This window comes from Ostrinia nubilalis, chromosome 4, assembly GCF_963855985.1.
Source record: "Ostrinia nubilalis chromosome 4, ilOstNubi1.1, whole genome shotgun sequence".
In the NCBI taxonomy this organism is placed as follows: Eukaryota; Metazoa; Arthropoda; class Insecta; order Lepidoptera; family Crambidae; genus Ostrinia; species Ostrinia nubilalis.
In genome coordinates this window covers 12,237,443-12,258,267 of record NC_087091.1, presented here as the reverse complement: position 1 = coordinate 12,258,267, position 20,825 = coordinate 12,237,443, and the positions used below count along the sequence as shown (strand labels likewise).

At 36.2% G+C, this 20,825-nt stretch overlaps 1 protein-coding gene across 1 annotated transcript; it reads left to right on the top strand.

The window, feature by feature from the left end:
• The first annotated feature begins 638 nt into the window (after positions 1–638).
• Positions 639–19,956, top strand: LOC135071378 (pupal cuticle protein Edg-84A-like). Its single transcript, XM_063965170.1, has 8 exons — positions 639–741; positions 1,180–1,323; positions 1,806–1,972; positions 3,649–3,693; positions 18,349–18,403; positions 18,607–18,768; positions 19,113–19,279; positions 19,779–19,956. The coding sequence occupies exons 1-8, from the start codon at positions 730–732 to the stop codon at positions 19,840–19,842; spliced, it is 816 nt and encodes a 271-aa protein (XP_063821240.1). The 5' UTR covers positions 639–729; the 3' UTR covers positions 19,843–19,956.
• Positions 19,957–20,825: the final 869 nt, after the last annotated feature.

The following is a 20,825-nucleotide window of genomic DNA, read 5'->3' as shown; positions in this document are numbered from 1 at the left end:
AGAGGAAGGGGGTGGGCCCACATATTTTGTCGATAAAATTGACATCACAAATTCACAATATCGCCTTAAATTATCGCTAGCCCTATCTCAAACACTATATTCATGAGGAAATCCCAATAACAATACTGTTTCGAATTAGTACAACACTTAAAACAACTTGATTGTTGTACTCACATACCATATCTATCGGCACAATGAAATACGCTCGATTCGCTGTAAAATTAAATCAAACTGGATATTTATAGCCGCCAATTATCGTTTTATGTCTCGTCAAAATTTAACCAGTTATAAATAAAAGCCTTAACCCGAATTACTCCTATACGCATCAGTTAGGTCTTAATGAGACAGGAACTATAAATTAAACGATTGCATGTAAGTTATTAAGGGCGAAAAATAAAACAATTAAAACGATTAATTTTTTATAAAGAAAATTTGATTTCATTGATTTGTCTAGTTGCATTTGTGTCAATAGTTACACAGAGAAATTTGCGTAATTCTGACAGTAGCTAATAATAAAACTTTAGCAATGTACTTATTGTTCGTTAGAACCTACTTTGCGAAATTATCAATCGCTGCATACTAAAGTGTTAACATAATGAGTTCACCGCTAACTATTATAGTGAAACTAACGTTGCCTTGACTACCCTTGTGCGAAGTATAAAAGCCGGGGGTTACAACCTGTTGGCATCAGTTTACAGTTCCACTTTGAACTATTAACAACTAATCAATATGATCTCTAAGGTAATATTCAATAATTATTAAAGTATCTTACTTTATTGATACTTTGTGAATCTTTAAAACAGTGTTTGTGTTGATGGATATCGATGTTATTGTGTTTATTGTGATCTATCGGAAAGTGATAATTGATACTTCAAATTTTATTCTGAATTGATCAATTGAGCCCTTGTTTGTGAATCGTGACATCTCAAGCAGCCTCAAAAAGGAGCTGTAAAAATTTTTTAAGCGTGAAGTAGCTGACTAATTTCAAACTTAACAAGGAGCTGAAAGCATAACTCAGTGTTTTTGATTTTTCAAAATTTTGGAGTCAGGCTCTTCGAACCACTTACTGTGTCAACGACATCTTCGATAAAGACATTTTTAACTTAGCTGATTACTATCCTGAAGTTTACACCATACACAAATTTTGGTCTTATTAATATTGGGTTTATAATCTTCCAGGTTGCTTGCATCCTCGCCCTAGCGTCGGTGGTGGCTGGCCACGGCCACGCCTTCTCCTCGCAGCACATCTCCAAGCACGATGGCCCCGCCGAGAAAGTGGCGGTGGGACACGGCCACGGCCACGAAGTGCACTATGACTACTATGTAAGTAGTGTTCTCCTCTAGATGGCTCGTCTCCTAGCGTCGGTGGTGGCTGGCCACGGCCACGCCTTCTCTTCGCAGAACATCTCCAACCACGACGGCCCCGCCGAGAAGGTGGCGGTGGGACACGGCCACGGCCACGAAGTGCACTTTGACTACTATGTAAGACATGGATAATCTTGATACGTTGATACTAAGCCCTTGTTGATATTAGGTTGAAGTAAGTCAACGTTCACCAGAAAATATGCAGGAATCTTAAATATACTTCGGGTTACGAGAGAAGATACGAGTATTTGTTTATCTACAACGAGGAAGCTATGACAAACGATAATATGATTGTTAATGATGAGCAATATGACAAACGATCGTGACTTCAACAAATCGTTTCGAAGCTGCCCAAAACAGTTGAATTATCATTATCAATCAATTTAATATATCTATCATGTAAGAAGTTGCATAATAATTTATTAATTTCAACTCCACAGACTCATCCCAAATACGAGTTCGAATACAAAGTAGAGGACCCTCACACCGGCGACCACAAGAGCCAACAGGAGCACCGCGACGGAGACGTCGTCAAGGGCTACTACGCCCTGCACGAGCCTGATGGTTCTGTCAGGCACGTCGCCTACCACGCTGACAAGCACTCCGGGTATGTAGCCAATAAATACCAGAAGGTTTGATGCCTTTGTAGTCCATTTGTTAGACTTTCTAGCGCGCACCGCGACGGAGACGTCGTCAAGGGCTCCTACGCCCTGCACATCAGGCACATCGCTTACCACGCTGACAAGCACTCTGGGTACGTAGTCAATAAATACCAGAAGGTTTGATGCCTTTGTAGTCCATATGTGAGACTTTCTAGCGTACACCGCGATGGTGACATCGTCAAGGGCTACTACGCCCTGCACGAGCCTGATGGTTCTGTCAGGCACGTCGCCTACCACGCTGACAAGCACTCTGGGTACGTAGCCAATGAATACAAGAAGGTGTGATGCCTTTTTAGTCCATTTGTGAGACTTTCTAGCGTGCAACGCGATGGTGACGTCGTCAAGGATTATTACGCCCTGCACGAGCCTGATGGTTCTGTTAGGCACGTCGCCAACCACGCTGACAAGCATTCTGGGTACGTAGCCAATAAATACCAGAAGGTTTGATGCCTCTTGAGTCCATTTGCGAGACTTTCTAGCGTGTACCGCAATGGTGACGTCGTCAAGGGCTACTACGCCCTGCACGAGTCTGATGGTTCTGTCAGGCACGTCGCCTATCACGCTGACAAGCACTCTGGGTAGGTAGAAAATAAATACAAGAAAGTCGGATACCTTTACATGGCTTACCAAGCCGAAAAACAGTATAAAGTTTCAAGATTTGTAGCATTCGTAGTAGCTGTTCTCTTATGTACAGTCACGGAATGAAAAGGTTCGTCAGTTTTCAAATTGATTCCTTCAACGAATCGCTAGCACATATTACCTTTTGAAACTATGTTACAGAATAATCTCGAGTTAGAGAAAATAATCTTTAACTGTTCGTCAGTAAAGTTCAAAATTATTCAGATCAAAGTTGTTTGACGATTTATCTTGTCAAGAAGATTAATATGATTGATAAACTAAAACCTTCTTGTTGGTTCAAACTGCCATTATTATTTCTTTTAAATAAAAAAACTATTGTCAATTGGTCAATGTCATCATTGCATTGCACTGATGGGATAGGAAAATAAACAAGCAAAACCTTATTCGTTGGCAAACGTCATATTTATTTAAATGTTAGCAGCACTGTTTCTTGCACTGTTATGTTGGCAGGTTTGACTCTCACAGTACCTAGTGCAAGCGAAAACCGACACTAAGGTGACGAACCTTTTCATTCCGCGACTGTACCTACTTCATCGGATATACTCGTATGTAGATAATCTACACGGATAGTTAAACGTTTACGAGTAATTAAATTATGTAACCGCGGCAGTTAAAAAATTAACAAGGCGTAACATGCTATAAAATAATCACTTATAGCCTTCATTCAGCGTCCGTCAAAACTCAGATTGAATTCGAATTGAACTAATCTTCCAATATACTCGTAATTACGCCCGTATTCACAAACGATGCTTGCTTATGTGAAGCATCAAATCGAACGCACAGCATTGAATAGAGCTCCACGCGCACTGTGATACATCATAGTAATGTTTGTGAATACGGGCGTTAATATTTTTTAATGCGAATAGTGTGTATTAAATGAACATTAATTTACAAATTTCCTACCTGACAGACCGCTAACTAATCCTTAAGTTAATTTCGGAGGATATTATAGAAACTAATAAAATGTCTTAAATTTTTCCAGATTCCACGCCGATGTGAAACACAGCACCCACCATATCGTGCCCAAGCACCACCACTGAAGACCTGAGACCTTAGTCATACTGTGATCGTTTGTTGGACTGTGATGTTGTTACTTTTCTACCAAATACACTTTTTCACCTATTTTTAAAGTGTACTGTTTTATTTTGTTAATATTATTATCTGTTTTCTCGATTCATCTCAATGATAAAAAATATCCCCGTAACCACAATTACAATAAAGACATTTCCATTCCATATTAATTGATACTGGTATAAAAAATTAGTGTTCCACACACGTTCAAGCTTTTTGTGGAAAGTTTAATGATAGATCGCCCGGAGTCCTGCCAGCAGGACTTAAAGTACTGCCGGTAGGACGCAAAATTAAAAGATCACAGTTTCGTAAGTATACATTGTACAAATTTCAAATTTACACGAAAAAATAGAGTGTTTCTCTCTCTTTCACCCAATAGTGCCCAAGATCGAAAAACGCGACTAACCGTTAGTCGGAGCCCGATGGCGCACGAGTATACACGGGGGCAGCGCGTTCGCGCTCGCGCGACACATTTTGACGCGCCGGGCGTGGAGTCGGCAACATTTTGGCGATAATATTATAATGAATGTGAAGTATTCCAGCCTAATCAAACATTTATAATTTATTTCTTGTTTTTGTTTTTAATTTGTAGTGTATTTGTAAGTGATAGGTGTAATTTCTAATACAAAGTGACGTACCAAAGTAATTAATTTAAAGTTCCTTATTATAGTTCCTATTAGTTAAGTTGAAAGAAGATAAACAAGTTTATAATATATTAAGAAAAGTAAAATACTGGTTAAACAAAATGATTCTACGAGATGACTTTTTATTTAATAAACACTAACCAAGTGTTTACTACTTCTGGTGAGGATGAGTTCAAAGGACATTGTCAGAAACCGCCTAAAAACCGCCCAAAAACATTAACCCATCATAATTATTTTCTATTTTTTTAAATACATTAAGCACCCTTTCATTCTAATGGACACTTAAGCATTGAAAAATTAAATAAATAAGTCTTTTAACGTTTATTCTATAATACTATTACAACTTCCGGACGTTTTGGTGCGTGGCATGGTCTAAAACCTATCAAGTTCCATAATTTTTGCCGATAAAATCTGTACGAGGCATTACCGTACTTTATTGCTGGGAGTCCATGTATAGTGATGTTCCTGCGGCCATCATAGACAATAAAATATCGATTTTGAAAATAAAATAAATCGATTAAACTGCTTTGAAGACTAGATTTGCGTTAAAAGCTAAAAAGATATTGACACTATTACAAGAAGCTATCTAAAGTGTCCAACTGGTCGAAGGTCGTAAATAAAATAAAAATAATTAGGACCATAAACTGATATTCATGGTATCATAACTGTAAAAGTGTCAGAATCCGATGTTGAATCCAATGCCAGTTGAAGTGAGAGAAACATATATCAACCTAGTATAGTTGCCAGTCTCTCATAATCTATGCCAATGAGGGTTTTCGCGATTGAAACATCCGCCAGATGGCAATACGTAGACGTGAGGTCTAAATGCTGCATGATTGGTTATTTTTTACATGACATTGACAGATATGTCAAAATCCACCAATCATGCAGCATTTGGACCTCGCGTCTACGTATTGCCATCTCGCGGATTTTTCAATCGCGAAAACCCTCATTCATAGCACATGTATAATAATAGACCAAATGAACTTTTATAGATTGTGAAAGAGAAGATAAAGATTTTATTATTTTATTAAAATCTTGCCACGAGGTAGTTTTTCAGTAGAAACCAGGATTAGATAATCGCTACAGGCAAGTATCAGAACATTTTATAAATATTTTTAATCGATTATATCCTTGTGAATCGTTTTAATAAATTGTCATTTTACTTTTTCAATTAAAACTTTTTCAATCCCTAGTCTTGTCAAACTGTCATAATGTCAACAAATTATAAATGTCACGTCAGTTGACTCAATTTCAGTCTTCTGTGCGTTTATTGTATTTTTATTTCAATGAAATAGTGCTAAAGGGTTAGTACTAAAAGTGAAAGCCTTTTTTCAGAAAGAAAACCAATGTGGTGCCCTTATTATTCATACTGTTTGAAAGTTACAAGTCAGTGATACAGAGTTGCCGACATTATAACTCCGTAGTGATACCATACCAAAGAAGAAGTTTTCCTTAACACTTGTGTTATTTTTATATGTGATCAAATAAAAAGGATTAATTCTACTGCTCAAATGGAATAACTTATCCCAAGAGACCGAATATAAAAAAAAACCTCTCCATAGAAATTATCACCATCACGAGGATGTGAATTTTTTTGAGAATTTGATATTGGTCCTGTAAGAAAAGTAGTTGTATTTCAGTAGTAGAATCAACCCTTCTTGTTTCATCAGCAAGAGTAACTATAAAAACGCCCTGTAGGTAGGTATTATTAAGCTGAAGAGTTTGTTTAGTGTCAAAGACTGTCACACAGTGTAACTTAAATTGGCATATTATGATAATGAACATAAAAACTTAAATAAATATTTATGTTAATATTTTTTCTATTTATTTATTTTCCCAAAGCTTCACAGTGACAGCTGAAACAGCAATACTGTTGTAAAACTAAACTTGGAACAAACTGTTACAAATATTTTACAAATTAAAATAAAACCGCATGTTGCTTTACTTTCTCGTATAGGTAATAAATGTAATTAATGGCTAGATTATTAATGTTACTTTGTTACCCTCAATAGTGAGGAGATCTTATAAAATGGTAACCCTGATTTTCATTGTCATTCAAGTGCTCTTTCTTCGCATAGGCTTCTGTGATTTGGCCAAGGGCCACACACATTGCGATAACATTATGCGACATTGATTTGACAGCAGCGGAGTGAAGTCTTGCGACTATGCAAAATGATACCCTGTAATCGTAGCGCATATAGACATAGACGGGGCGGGGCACATAGCTCGTAGAGCTGATGGCCGCTGGGGCAGGAAAGTTCTTGAGTGGCGACCACGAGCCGAAAGACGTAGCATGGGCAGTAGGGTGTCCCGAAATATCTTTTTTTATATTTTCGCTACACAAGACCCCTCAAAAGTTGCGTCATAAGATGTAGATTACCATAAAAATAATTTAAAAAATATAATATAATGTCTCAAGGGCTCTACCGGCATTTTTATGTCTCAAAAAATCACTTAATCAGCCCTTCACTGTTTGTCATCTATTATATTTTTTTTTACAATTATTTCATTTTATTTTGTAATAACAGTGGCAGTGGAACCCTAAGATATGATTTGCAGGCAATGACAGACTGTTTCCAGTGAGGAATAGGTTTGTTTCGAACTAGCAGAATTCATATTTTGACTAGTTTTTCTCAAATTTTCTACTTCTTCGGCGAGGCTGTTGGTATTATTTCTGTTGAGGTTTTACTGCTGTAAGGTATCGCACCGCACTTTTTTGTTATAATATTACATACTTTTAGCATAAATTTAACAAAAATTTAGCAAACATGGTAGTAATATACTTTTGGATTTTTTTCAGGTAAAAACTACCTTAGCAAAAATCTTTAAAATATTATATTTAAACAGAATACTAATTGACATGATAAATAGTTTTAGCATACTATTAAATATAAATAACATTTATGTACGTTACATAAACTTTCTAGCTGAATTTTTTGTTCTGTACGCAGTTTTTTATCAATGGTGAACTTCAACGGAAGTAAAAAAATATTTTTAGTTATGAAACGCATACATGTTATATATCAAATTAAAAACAATTTAATACACTTCTTTGGCTCGTGTAAAACTTTTAGTAGAGTATAAGACATTTTGTAAAAAAATGATTTAAAAAGTAGTATCACAACAATGTAAAAAAAATCAATTTTCCTTTAATTACTAACTAAAGGTTGATTTTATCGATACAATTTATACTACAAAATATCAAGCGCATACGTAGAGCTTTGATTTAAATAAAAAAGTAATGAAATCGGACAAATGGTTTTCAAGTTATGGTTGATTTTCTAAAATTGACTGCCATTTTTGTTAGCTTCCACTTAGAGATGCCAATCATTGTTTTATAATAGCGTAGTAAAATTATTAACCTGCTGTGAGAAGGGAATTGAGTATCCTCAAATTAAATCGATATCTTGGCTGACCCATGGATTAATTAGGAATACATTAAAATCGCGCGCGTAAATGCCTAATTCTGGTCAAAAAGCGAATTCTGTTTTTAACGTATTTATGGATTTATTGGTTTTTAAACTATTTTAAACCTTGCTGTGACTCATTGTGTACCCTTAAATTTCATAAAAACGCTATTTTTGTATTACTTATAGTTTATGTTAGGAACCCCTAAAATAGCAATTTTAAAAAATTTCAAGGACAGGTAGAGGCCTCAAGATGACAGATATCTAATTAAATTTAATGCTTATCGTAATCTATATGTCAAAACGCAACTTTTGACACCTCTTGCGTAACCGTAGCTCAAAAAAAAATTTTTCCCATACAACGACGGGACACCCTAATGGGCAGGCCTCCCACTAGGTGGACCGACGATCTGGTGAAGGTCGCGGGAGGTGCCTGTATGCGAGCGGTGCAGGATCGGTCTTCGTGGAAATCCTTGGGGGAGGCCTTTGTCCAGCAGTGGACGTCTTTTCGGCTGAAACGAACGAACGAACGATACGTATTGCCACTATTTACCAGACATTACTATTTATTGCATACTCGCCGGATTACACGTAGGAGCACGCGAGTTACAGCTTCGGCCTTGCATTATTATAAAATCTTGTTCCGCCCTTTTACGAACTTCCTCCGTGAGGATATCCCCGCCGAATTCTATGATGAACCTATCAAAAGTCATATTCTGCAATGTCAACCCACCACAAGGTGGACCGACGACCTGATAAAGGTAGCGGGAAGGCGCTGGATGCAGGCCGCTACCAACCGTGCGATGTGGAAGTCATTGGGGGAGGCCTATGTTCAGTAGTGGACGTCCTGTGGCTGAAATGATGATGATAATGATGAAATGAATGAAAATGACAAATCTTCGAACGTGTATAATACCGTGCCAAAGTAATCATATAATTTTGGCACCTTAATAACTATTGCCGTTTTTGTTGTAAAGATCATGCAGCGCTACTTGCGGATATTATTGGAAAGAAAACTATGTGGGCTCTAGATCTGAAGGCGCTTTAACGAACACGAAGTGCTCATACAATGCGGCGTATTTTCTTCCAGTCTTTAGTCAGGACTTTAGTCGAATTAAAACCCCGTTTGAACGTGATATAGCCGCACTAGAATACGATGCTTTTTTGCATAATCGCAAGACTTCGTTCCGGTGACGACCGAATGTTATCATGATGTATGTGGCCCAGGGGTTACCGTAGCCGCTAAGGTTTGAAACTTCTTGCTTAAAATATTGTAGTCTTTGGCATAGACTACGACGGTAGTCATGGAGATAGGAGTTTGTTATCTCGTGTCAGATGTAAATGGTGAAAAGAAAACTCATGATTCGTGTTATTTTTATGCAATATGTAGGTATTTTATAAAAGTGGAACCCCGAGTGATCTCCAAAACCCATTCTATTATTATATACGATTCGGCTTCGATATCTATAATACAATAGGAGTTTATTTCATGTGTCAGATGACAAGGGTGGAAACAACCTACGATTCATGTTATTTACGTGCAATATGTGGGCATATTATAAAAGTGGAATGCCGAGTTGTATTTCTAAAACTTTTTCTATTATTTTATACTATTTGGCTGCGACTCGGCGTGACGACAATACAAAACATTTTTCGCGAATCGGTGTTCAAACATTCACACAATACATTAGACGCCATGTTGTCATAAACGACATATTATAAAATCGCTGTGATTTAATATTCTTAATCATTAATTTTATGGCAAGTGTCCATCAGGAATCATTGTTCTTACACGCAGAATCGTATTATTTCGCTTTCGGGTAGTAATATGTCAAAATTGTTGGTTCTTAGGCGAACAATGTATGGAGAACGAACATTGTCCTTTGAAGGTCACCGTACTGCTGGAAGGACCAGCAAGCAAACACGTACAAATTGCGTACTGCGGGCAGGACTTGCGATAATCTTCTGGCAGGACGTTTAGAACAAAAGACCAGTCCTTCCAGAAGAGCTTCCAGCAGGACAAAGCACCGGGCGATCTATCATTAAAATAAAAGTCACTGAATATTTTTAATTCTTACAGAATAGCATTTTTTAGAATTGTTTGGAAAAGAAATGATGAGAAATGACACATAGCATGCATTAATGAAGTGACATAAGTGAGTAAAGCGTAAAAAAATCCCAGATGACTCGCTTACTGAAGTTCATTGTCCTTACTCGTCTCTCTACATCTTATTAATTTCCTCTTTCAAAATTCACCTTTTAGAAAAAAAAACATAATTACACTGGTCATCACAAAAATCGGCCCACCTACGTTTTACAGGAAAACTCGTTTCTACTGACACAATCATGGTGCGCCAACAATATTGGTGTTATTTGAAAGCCCAATAAATATCCATAAAGAAAAACACATTTAATTTCTTAATAAATGATTAACATATACAATAAATGTGACTTGAAAAAAGACCTAACTTTGAGCTCACCTCTGGGATCAATTAGACCAATTTTTATGGTAATAAAACCAAAAAATGATCTCACGTGTCCTCTTTAACAGATGGATAGCGATTAATCCCAACTTAACACTATTAAAACCATAAAAGTTGGCTCAAGCGTAACTACCTATTTTTTGAAGAAGTGACTCTGGATCCTTCTAAAGACAATTTTTTGAGGTAACATATGTGGGAAGTGGGAATGCATACGTTTGAAAGTGCTTGTTGCTGCGGGAGGGTCGATTTTTGTGATGACCAGTGTATATGCCACCCACAACCCTGTATTATCCTTGGACACTACCATAGACTCTACACTGCGCCATCTAATCCCAAACTAAGCAAAGCTTGAACTACGCGTATGGCCTACCCATACACTGAAATAAATTTAGAGTTACGTACGAGACTACTAGAACGATTAGTAATTTACAAAAATGTCCCACGAACTAGAAACTAGTAGTAGTATTAAACATTCTTGTAATCATCACAATTTTTTAATTTAGAAAAACGAGAACTTGTATTCGTTACACAGGTTTAGGCCAGAATTATCGTAATCACTACGAAGTATTTTTTCCGTGTACCAGACAGCTACAAGAGAAGCACATTTCGCACTCAGAGCGATACCACATAATAATAAAAATACAAACAAATTGTATGTTTATGAACAGAAATGTGATATGCTGCGGGGATTTAATCCACGAATATTGGCATAGTAAGTCCGGCTCCAACCCGCTACCATTAGCCAGGCAGAGGGTTGTCATATACATATGTTTTTTTGACGTAAAGTAAGTACTTAACGTCATTAAAATAATATAAATTATATAATGAAAGTGTGTATAAATTATGTGTCCAGCAGTGGACGTCTTTCGGCTGAAACGACGATGTAATGAAAAATTTAACGTGTTTTCATTAAATTGGACCTATATCTTTAAATGTAATTTTCGAACTATGAATTATTTTTTTTACAATTAATTGACAACTAAGATAAATAAAAAAATGGCCATCCTTTACAACGTTATCAGGTTGGTTAGATGCAAAATCAAATGAAATAATTGATTCAGTACTTAGGCCCTTTCCAGTGTGTTTGTATAATTATGTCAACGTGAAATTGTGAACTCTGTCAGTTTATAATATAACGCGTTAGATTGTAAACTAACAGTGGGTTAGGTTTTTTCCCCGAAAAAAAAAAAAAGGTTAGATGTAATTTAACTACGTCAGATTATAATCTGACGGAATTCACAATTTTACGGTGACATATACACTTCCCAAATGTAGCTTGTCCTACCACCACTTCGGGACTACATCTACATATGGGCTGGTGCTGAGAAGAAGTGGCGGAAGAAACTCAGTTAGATATTATGCTTCTAATACTAAGGGTTTACACTAACGTCCATATTCACAAACATTAATAATGAGCTTTCACAGTGCGCGTGGACACACAGGGTGACGCACGAACCAATCACAGAGCTCTATTCTACGCTGTGCGTTCGATTGGCTGCTTCACTTAAGCAAGCATCGTTTGTGAATACGGGTGTAAGACTGCTGCGGGCGCACACATACGTGTCTACAATAACTGTACCAATTGAAAAATAGTAAGAGCAACAGTGTGGTGCGGATGCGTTAAGCGGGTTTCCACACGTACGTCGTACAACTCATACTATTTATTTTCGATACCAACATAACGCAAATTTTAGCGTATAGCCTAGCACTCCAGCATGGGAGAAGTAAGTTCAAACTTTAAACATACACAAACGAAACAGGTACTTACTAATTAGAGTTAGTTTTTTGATCAGCAGTTAAAAATAGTCAAAGATAACTATGGCTGAAATAGACTTGGAAAAAATACTCAAAGTCGAAATAACTTTATTCGTATAACACATTTTGCTCATGTTTAACCGTTTTAAGACAATTGTATGAGTTAATTTCGGATCAATTGACTTTTAGAGGAAAAATACCTACTAGTACCACATGCTAATAAAACTGAAACGACAATTATACACACGCATGCAATAGCGGTAACAAACAGTAGCATTGTGGTATTTATGGTTAAAATAAATGGAAAACAACCAATAGATCATTGTTATTGGCCCCATAGCCTAAATTTAGTGAACCATGAGCACGTCTTCAATGATACTCGGCAAAGCTTACAAAAAGTGATAGCATCGATTTTAGGATTCCGTACAAGCCTATTAAAAACGGCTTTATAATTTTCAACTCCTCAGTAGATAAATTTGAAATTGGTCGCAGAGATTTTAAGGTGATCCAAAAAATATTCCGAAAAAATATTAATAAATCTACATAAACATACTCGTATAAAAATAAAACCGACTCCAAAAAACCTACACTAAAAAGTGGAAAAATAATTACTAATTTCCTACTTATTTATTAGGACGAATTAATATTTATGTAGGTATACCATGATTGATTCTTCTGGAGTCGGTGCCAAGATTATGAAACATGTAAAGTTTGCCTGCACCGACTCCAAAAGTATCAATCATGGTATACCTACATAAATATTAATTCGTCCTAATAAATAAGTAGGAAATTAGTAATTATTTTTCCACTTTTTAGTGTAGGTTTTTTGGAGTCGGTTTTATTTTTTTTTATAAAATTTTACTTATTTCTTGCTTTTTAGTTAACTAATTATTACCTTGATGTTACCACTGAAGGTAAGCAGTACATTGACACCATATTCTTCATGTCTAGTGTAAATAATATTCCATACAAAATACAGGTTACCATGTAGGAAACCTAAAAGACCTTAAACCGTCAGCCCACCTTAAAAACATGAAAGAATACAACTGTTGGTCTATTTGTACTTATAATATTTAAAGAATTATCCTCCAACTCCTAAGCATTAAAGAGTTGTACCTACCATGACCAATTCATCATGATGAGATGATGAATATCTGATGTAAACACTTGAATAACTTTAGAAACTATACTTATCTATAAAATTAAAAGAATTATTCTCCAACTCCTAAGCATTAAGGAGTTTTACCTTCTATCATCAGCTCATCAATATGAGATGATGATTTCCACGAGCAAATACTTGAATAACTTAAGAAAAAGTTTGAAAAACGATATACGTGCCTATAAAGGACAATGTTCGTTCTCCATACATTGTTCGCCTAAAAACCAACAATTTTGACATATTACTACCCGAAAGCGAAATAATACGATTCTGTGTGTAAGAACAATGATTCCCGATGGACACTTGCCATAAAATTAATGATTAAGAATATTAAATCACAGCGATTTTATAATATGTCGTTTATGACAACATGGCGTCTAATGTATTGTGTGAATGTATGAACACCGATTCGCGAAAAATGTTTTGTATTGTCGTCACGCCGAGTCGCAGCCAAATAGTATAAAATAATAGAACAAGTTTTAGAAATACAACTCGGCATTCCACTTTTATAATATGTCCACATATTGCACGTAAATAAACAACATGAATCGTAGGTTGTTTCCACCCTTGTCATCTGACACATGAAATAAACTCCTATTGTATTATAGATATCGAAGCCGAATCGTATATAATAATAGAATGGGTTTTGGAGATCACTCGGGGTTCCACTTTTATAAAATACCTACATATTGCATAAAAATAACACGAATCATGGGTTTCTTTTCACCATTTACGTCTGACACGAGATAACAAACTCCTATCTCCATGACTACCGTCGTAGTCTATGCCAAAGACTACAATATTTTAAGCAAGAAGTTTCAAACCTTAGCGGCTACAGTAACCCCTGGGCCACATACATCGTGATAACATTCGGTCGACACCGGAACGAAGTTTTGCGATTATGCAAAAAAGCACCGTATTCTAGTGCGGCTATATCACGTTCAACCGGGGTTTTAATTCGACTAAAGTCCTGACTAAAGACTGGAAGAAAATACGCCGCATTGTATGAGCACTTCGTGTTCGTTAAAGCGGCTTCAGATCTAGAGCCTACATAGTTTTCTTGCCAATAATATCCGCAAGTAGCGCTGCATGATCTTTACAACAAAAACAGCAATAGTTATTAAGGTGCCAACATTATATGATTACTTTGGCACGGTATTATACACGTTCGAAGATTTGTCATTTTCATTCATTTCATCATCATCATTATCATCATTTCAGCCACAGGACGTCCACTGCTGAACAAAGGCCTCCCCCAATGACTTCCACATCGCACGGTTGGTAGCGGCCTGCATCCAGCGCCTTCCCGCTACCTTTATAAGGTCGTCGGTCCACCTTGTGGGTGGACGTCACACGCTGCGTTTTCATTCATTTATTATTTTCTTAAAGTGCCGGAAAAAAACTAGTTTCTAGCTGTCCCAGCAACTTCGTCAATAAAAAGTTGTCTTGTCTTATCTTTAAAATCGTAATATTAATTTCTGAACGTATCCTGTTTGACACCTAATAATATTATTTGACATAGCTGGCTCGGCGAATTTCGGCAAATTAATTTTGACATTGCAGAATATGACTTTTGATAGGTTTATCATAGAATTCGGCGGGGATATCCTCACGGAGGAAGTTCGAAAAATGGCGGAACAAGATCTTATAATAATGCAAGGCCGAAGCTGTAACGCGCGTGCTCCTACGTGTAATCCGGCGAGTATACAATAAATAGTAATGTCTGGTAAATAGTGGTAATACGTATCGTTCGTTCGTTCGTTTCAGCCGAAAAGACGTCCATTGCTGGACAAAGGTCTCCCCCAAGGATTTCCACGAAGACCGATCCTGCACCACTCGCATACAGGCACCTCCCGCGACCTTCACCAGATCGTCGGTCCACCTAGTGGGAGGCCTGCCCACGCTACGTCTTTCGGCTCGTGGTCGCCACTCAAGAACTTTCCTGCCCCAGCGGCCATCAGCTCTACGAGCTATGTGCCCCGCCCCGTCTATGTTTATATGCGCTACGATTACAGGGTATCATTTTGCATAGTCGCAAGACTTCACTCCGCTGCTGTCAAATCAATGTCGCATAATGTTATCGCAATGTGTGTGGCCCTTGGCCAAATCACAGAAGCCTATGCGAAGAAAGAGCACTTGAATGACAATGAAAATCAGGGTTACTATTTTGTAAGATCTCCTCACTATTGAGGGTAACAAAGTAACATTAATAATCTAGCCATTAATTACATTTATTACCTATACGAGAAAGTAAAGCAACATGCGGTTTTATTTTAATTTGTAAAATATTTGTAACAGTTTGTTCTAAGTTCAGTTTTACAACAGTATTGCTGTTTCAGCTGTCACTGTGAAGCTTTGGGAAAATAAATAAATAGAAAAAATATTAACATAAATATTTATTTAAGTTTTTATGTTCATTATCATAATATTTTATGCCAATTTAAGTTACACTGTGTGACAGTCTTTGACACTAAACAAACTCTTCAGCTTAATAATACCTACCTACAGGGCGTTTTTATAGTTACTCTTGCTGATGAAACAAGAAGGGTTGATTCTACTACTGAAATACAACTACTTTTCTTACAGGACCAATATCAAATTCTCAAAAAAATTCACATCCTCGTGATGGTGATAATTTCTATGGAGAGGTTTTTTTTTATATTCGGTCTCTTGGGATAAGTTATTCCATTTGAGCAGTAGAATTAATCCTTTTTATTTGATCACATATAAAAATAACACAAGTTTTTAGGAAAACTTCTTCTTTGGTATGGTATCACCACGGAGTTATAATGGCGGCAACTCTGTATCACTGACTTGTAACTTTCAAACAGTATGAATAATAAGGGCACCACATTGGTTTTTTTTCCGAAAAAAGGCTTTCACTTTTAGTACTAACCCTTTAGCACTATTTCATTGAAATAAAAATACAATAAACGCACAGAAGACTGAAATTGAGTCAACTGACGTGACATTTATAATTTGTTGACATTATGACAGTTTGACAAGACTAGGGATTGAAAAAGATTTAATTGAAAAAGTAAAATGACAATTTATTAAAACGATTCACAAGGATATAATCGATTAAAAATATTTATAAAATGTTCTGATACTTGCCTGAAGCGATTATCCAATCCTGGTTTCTACTGAAAAACTACCTCGTGGCAAGATTTTAATAAAATAATAAAATCTTTATCTTCTCTTTCACAATCTATAAAAGTTCATTTGGTCTATTATTATATTTGGTGGATTTTGACATATCTGTCAATGTCATGTCAAAAATAACCAATCATGCAGCATTTGGACCTCACGTCTACGTATTGCCATCTGGCGGATTTTTCAATCGCGAAAACCCTCATTGGCATAGATTATGAGAGACTGGCAACTATACTAGGTTGATATATGTTTCTCTCACTTCAACTGGCATTGGATTCAACATCGGATTCTGACACTTTTACAGTTATGATACCATGAATATCAGTTTATGGTCCTAATTATTTTTATTTTATTTACGACCTTCGACCAGTTGGACACTTTAGATAGCTTCTTGTAATAGTGTCAATATCTTTTTAGCTTTTAACGCAAATCTAGTCTTCAAAGCAGTTTAATCGATTTATTTTATTTTCAAAATCGATATTTTATTGTCTATGATGGCCGCAGGAACATCACTATACATGGACTCCCAGCAATAAAGTACGGTAATGCCTCGTACAGATTTTATCGGCAAAAATTATGGAACTTGATAGGTTTTAGACCATGCCACGCACCAAAACGTCCGGAAGTTGTAATAGTATTATAGAATAAACGTTAAAAGACTTATTTATTTAATTTTTCAATGCTTAAGTGTCCATTAGAATGAAAGGGTGCTTAATGTATTAAAAAAATTAGAAAATAATTATGATGGGTTAATGTTTTTGGGCGGTTTTTTAGGCGATTTCTGACAATGTCCTTTGAGGGTTGCCCTCAATTTCCCTAGGATCCCATCATGAGATCCTGACTTGGTGACAATGGGACCACCTCAGAAGTGTACCCTATCGAACAAAAAAATAATTTTGAAAATCGGTCCACAATTGACGGAGTAATCGGTGAACATACATAGAAAAAAAAAACATACAGTCGAACATATAACCTCCTCCTTTTTTGAAGTCGGTTAAAAAGAGAAATACCACTCACTGATTAATCACGAAATTTCAGAAAATATAACACCTACAAACATAAGCAGGTAGGGTCCATATAGGATGTAGACATCCGCTAAGTAGGATTTTACGAAACTAAGAAGGTAAAACAGGGTTGGAAGTTTGTAATGAAAGTCCTATGTTTTCACACGTATGAAGTCACGGGCACAGCTAGTAACTTATATGAAAACGAAGCTTTGCGGTTTAAAATACATAAATAATGGAAAAAATTTCACCCACTGTTTTTAAAGAAGAGGAAAATAAATGATTTTACTAAATCTTCACAATAAAATTAGGGAAAACAAGTAATTTATCATGAAAAGGAAATAGTGTCATGTGATGAAGTTGCACGGAACCCTCTATGCGAGAGTGTAGTGCTTGGATTGTTTTTAGGGTCCGCACGCAAAAGGTTCCTACCAATTAGACCCTAATTATTATGTCTCCACACTGATATTCTGGCTATCATGCTATAATTTCATGAATAATAAGTAAATTAGTAAGTATATCACTAAGCCCTTCGTGTGCAAGTACAACGCCCACGTGGTCGACATCCAGTATGACTGTCCACTGATTGTGTCCATCACAAGCCTTGTTTAAAAACCTAAATGCAATATTTAAATATAGCACATTACTTGTGCAAACTAGTAATTAGTTTCACTAAACAACATGCAATAAACGTTTTGAGAGGAAATTAAAATAACAATATAAAAAGATAAAAACTAACTTTCAGAAAGATCAGCTAGATAAAGTGTTTTATCAAATATTGGCGCTTAACATGCAATTAACTAATATCAGATTTTTGTCACACCGCATTGTAATTGCACTCAAGCATGTAGAACAAAATTGTTTTACGAAATTGTTGCAAACACTGCATTCTAAGCTCGTGAATAATTTTAACTGCCATATCTACTTGCAAGTGAAATCAAATTTTACCTTGGCTGCCCTTGTTATCGATATAAAAGACGTGAATTTTTAGCCAATGTATCAGTTTCCTGCTGTTGTTAGAAACATTAGCACAACAATACAACAAAATGTTCTCTAAGGTAGTATTTTAATAATAAAGATTTGTTGAATAAAAGTTTTGATGACTTACGATGTTAACAAGTTCAAGACAAGTATCAACTACAACTCTAATTGTGACAATATCAATTATGGAATTTTCTTGTTTTGAATCAACTTTGTCATCTAAAATTTTTCAACTATTTGTTCCTTCTACTAATGTAAAATGTTCACCAATTTTTTCCAGGTCATTTGCATCGTTGCTTTCGCTTCCGTGGTGGCTGCGTACCACGGCCACGGGTTCTCTTCCCAGTACATCTCGAGACACGATGGCCATGCGCACCCTGTGGCCGTTCACGGACACGGACACGGACATGACCACGGACACGGCCACCACTACGACTACTATGTAAGTTATACTCATTGCAGATAAACCGAACCAACTGATTATTTTAGGAATTGTTATCATAGGATAGATGGTTGACATAGGTCTCCCACAAGGGACACTACTAAGTACAATCCTTTTTTTCCTTCAGTTACTATAAGTGACATATCTCTAAGCGATATTTTCTTAGCTATGATTACTTAATCGATAAAGACAAAAGGATTAAAGTATGAGATATAATAATAATAGCGAGAAGAAAAAAATTAGAGATTGAATTTGTAATAATAGCATCAAAACCCAACACATCATGTTTTGGACTATAATAAACTGAAAGGTATAACGGCTCTGAATATAAAATTATTTCACAGGCTTACCCGAAATACGAGTTCGAATACAAAGTAGAAGACCCGCACACCGGCGACCACAAGACCCAGCACGAGTCCCGCGACGGAGACGTCGTGAAGGGCTTCTACTCCCTGCACGAGCCTGACGGTTCCGTCAGACACGTCCACTACCATGGCGACAAGCACACTGGGTAAGACTTCATTATTTTTCCATTAGTATGAGGACTTTATAGTAGTTAATAGTCAACATCATCATCATCTCAGCCTTAGGACGTCCACTACTGAATATAGGCCTTCCCCAACGCTTTCCATGCTGCCCGGTGGGTAGTCCGCGTACCTAAGTAGTTAATAGTAGGTCGATAGTAATTAGGTATTTAATCAAGGCATACATTTTCGCCAATGTTACCATTATTTAGTCTTTTAATATTTCTGATACTAGTTATATTTTCAATTATTCTTCAAGTAACTTGTAATGTGTTTGTTTTCTAAATAGTAAACACAGATCTTACAGCGCTGCAGTCCTCTAAATCTGGACAGTCCTTACACGTATTTTTCGAATTAGTTTTAGCATTTTGAAATTGTTTAAAAATCATTTCCTGGGTTATTTTCGCTAGTCGCAGCCTTATGCGTACTCATTATTATCTCCATATTATCTGAAGACTTATTAAAATGTATCTTCTTCTTTTCCAGCTTCCATGCCGACGTCAAGCACAGCACCCACCACATCGTGCCCCACCACAAGCACCATTATTGAACACGATAATGTTACGTTTGGTTCCTACCTGTTACCTGTGATTGTTACCTGTTACTTTTGATATGTTTTATATTCTGTAAAAAAATGTGATACAATAAATACCTTTATGCTTTATATTTTCTTTTAATTTCACTTTATAAATGCTTAAACATTATTTACTTAAATTAGTATTAAGATAGATAAACACCTTATTGCACACCACAAGAGCGCGCGGCAGGAGGGTGCCCTCTCAGACGCATAACATTTTTCATCATAATTTAGTTTGGTATAACAGTATTTGCATAAAGTTTTTTCGAATAAACTTTGATATGCATAGTTTTCTAAATGCATAATGGTTTCATAGGCATAATAATAACTTTCTCTAATTTTCAATACCATAATTTAAATAATCATAAATGTAAAAAACATAATTTTTATATTCCTAAAGTTTGTTTTTAATAAAATACGATAAACATAATGTAATTATTTATAACATTTAAAATATATAAATATTGTCTATAAGAGCAACCAACATTGAACATTAAATAATTATGTATTTGTGATGTTGCGAACAATCCTCCTTCCACCTTTATACTCTTTCGGCCTATAGATTTGTAAAAACTAAATTCTCTGTGTCATTGTCATTTTTGTTCTTAATTTTTGACCTGTCTCTTAGAAAACTTAAGCTCATGAAAATACATTCTGTTTGATCTCGAATCCCTCTTATCTTTTATAACGCACATATTATACAGTCCACATTTCTTTTACAACTTTGCTTGCATGGTCTAGAATTATTTAGATCCCGACTGGCCGTGGTCTCTTCCACGTGGTACTAGTCTGCCCTATACTAGAGTGTAATTTAAAAGCCGGAGGCGCGGAGGGAGTGCGGTCCTCGCTCGCTGTAACATATCGACGGTCCCTACGTATAAAAACGTATCTGAAAACGGCCAATTTTACAGGAGAGCGGTTTGAAGGTTTAAACATGTGTAGCTCGCGTTCTATTT

Excerpts from the sequence above, each read along its gene's own strand:
- LOC135071378 (XM_063965170.1), top strand. Across the intron at positions 1,973-3,648 it reads CACGCTGACAAGCACTCCGG|ATTCCACGCCGATGTGAAAC; the intron begins GTATGTAGCCAA and ends AAATTTTTCCAG. Across the intron at positions 18,769-19,112 it reads GCCACCACTACGACTACTAT|GCTTACCCGAAATACGAGTT; the intron begins GTAAGTTATACT and ends ATTATTTCACAG.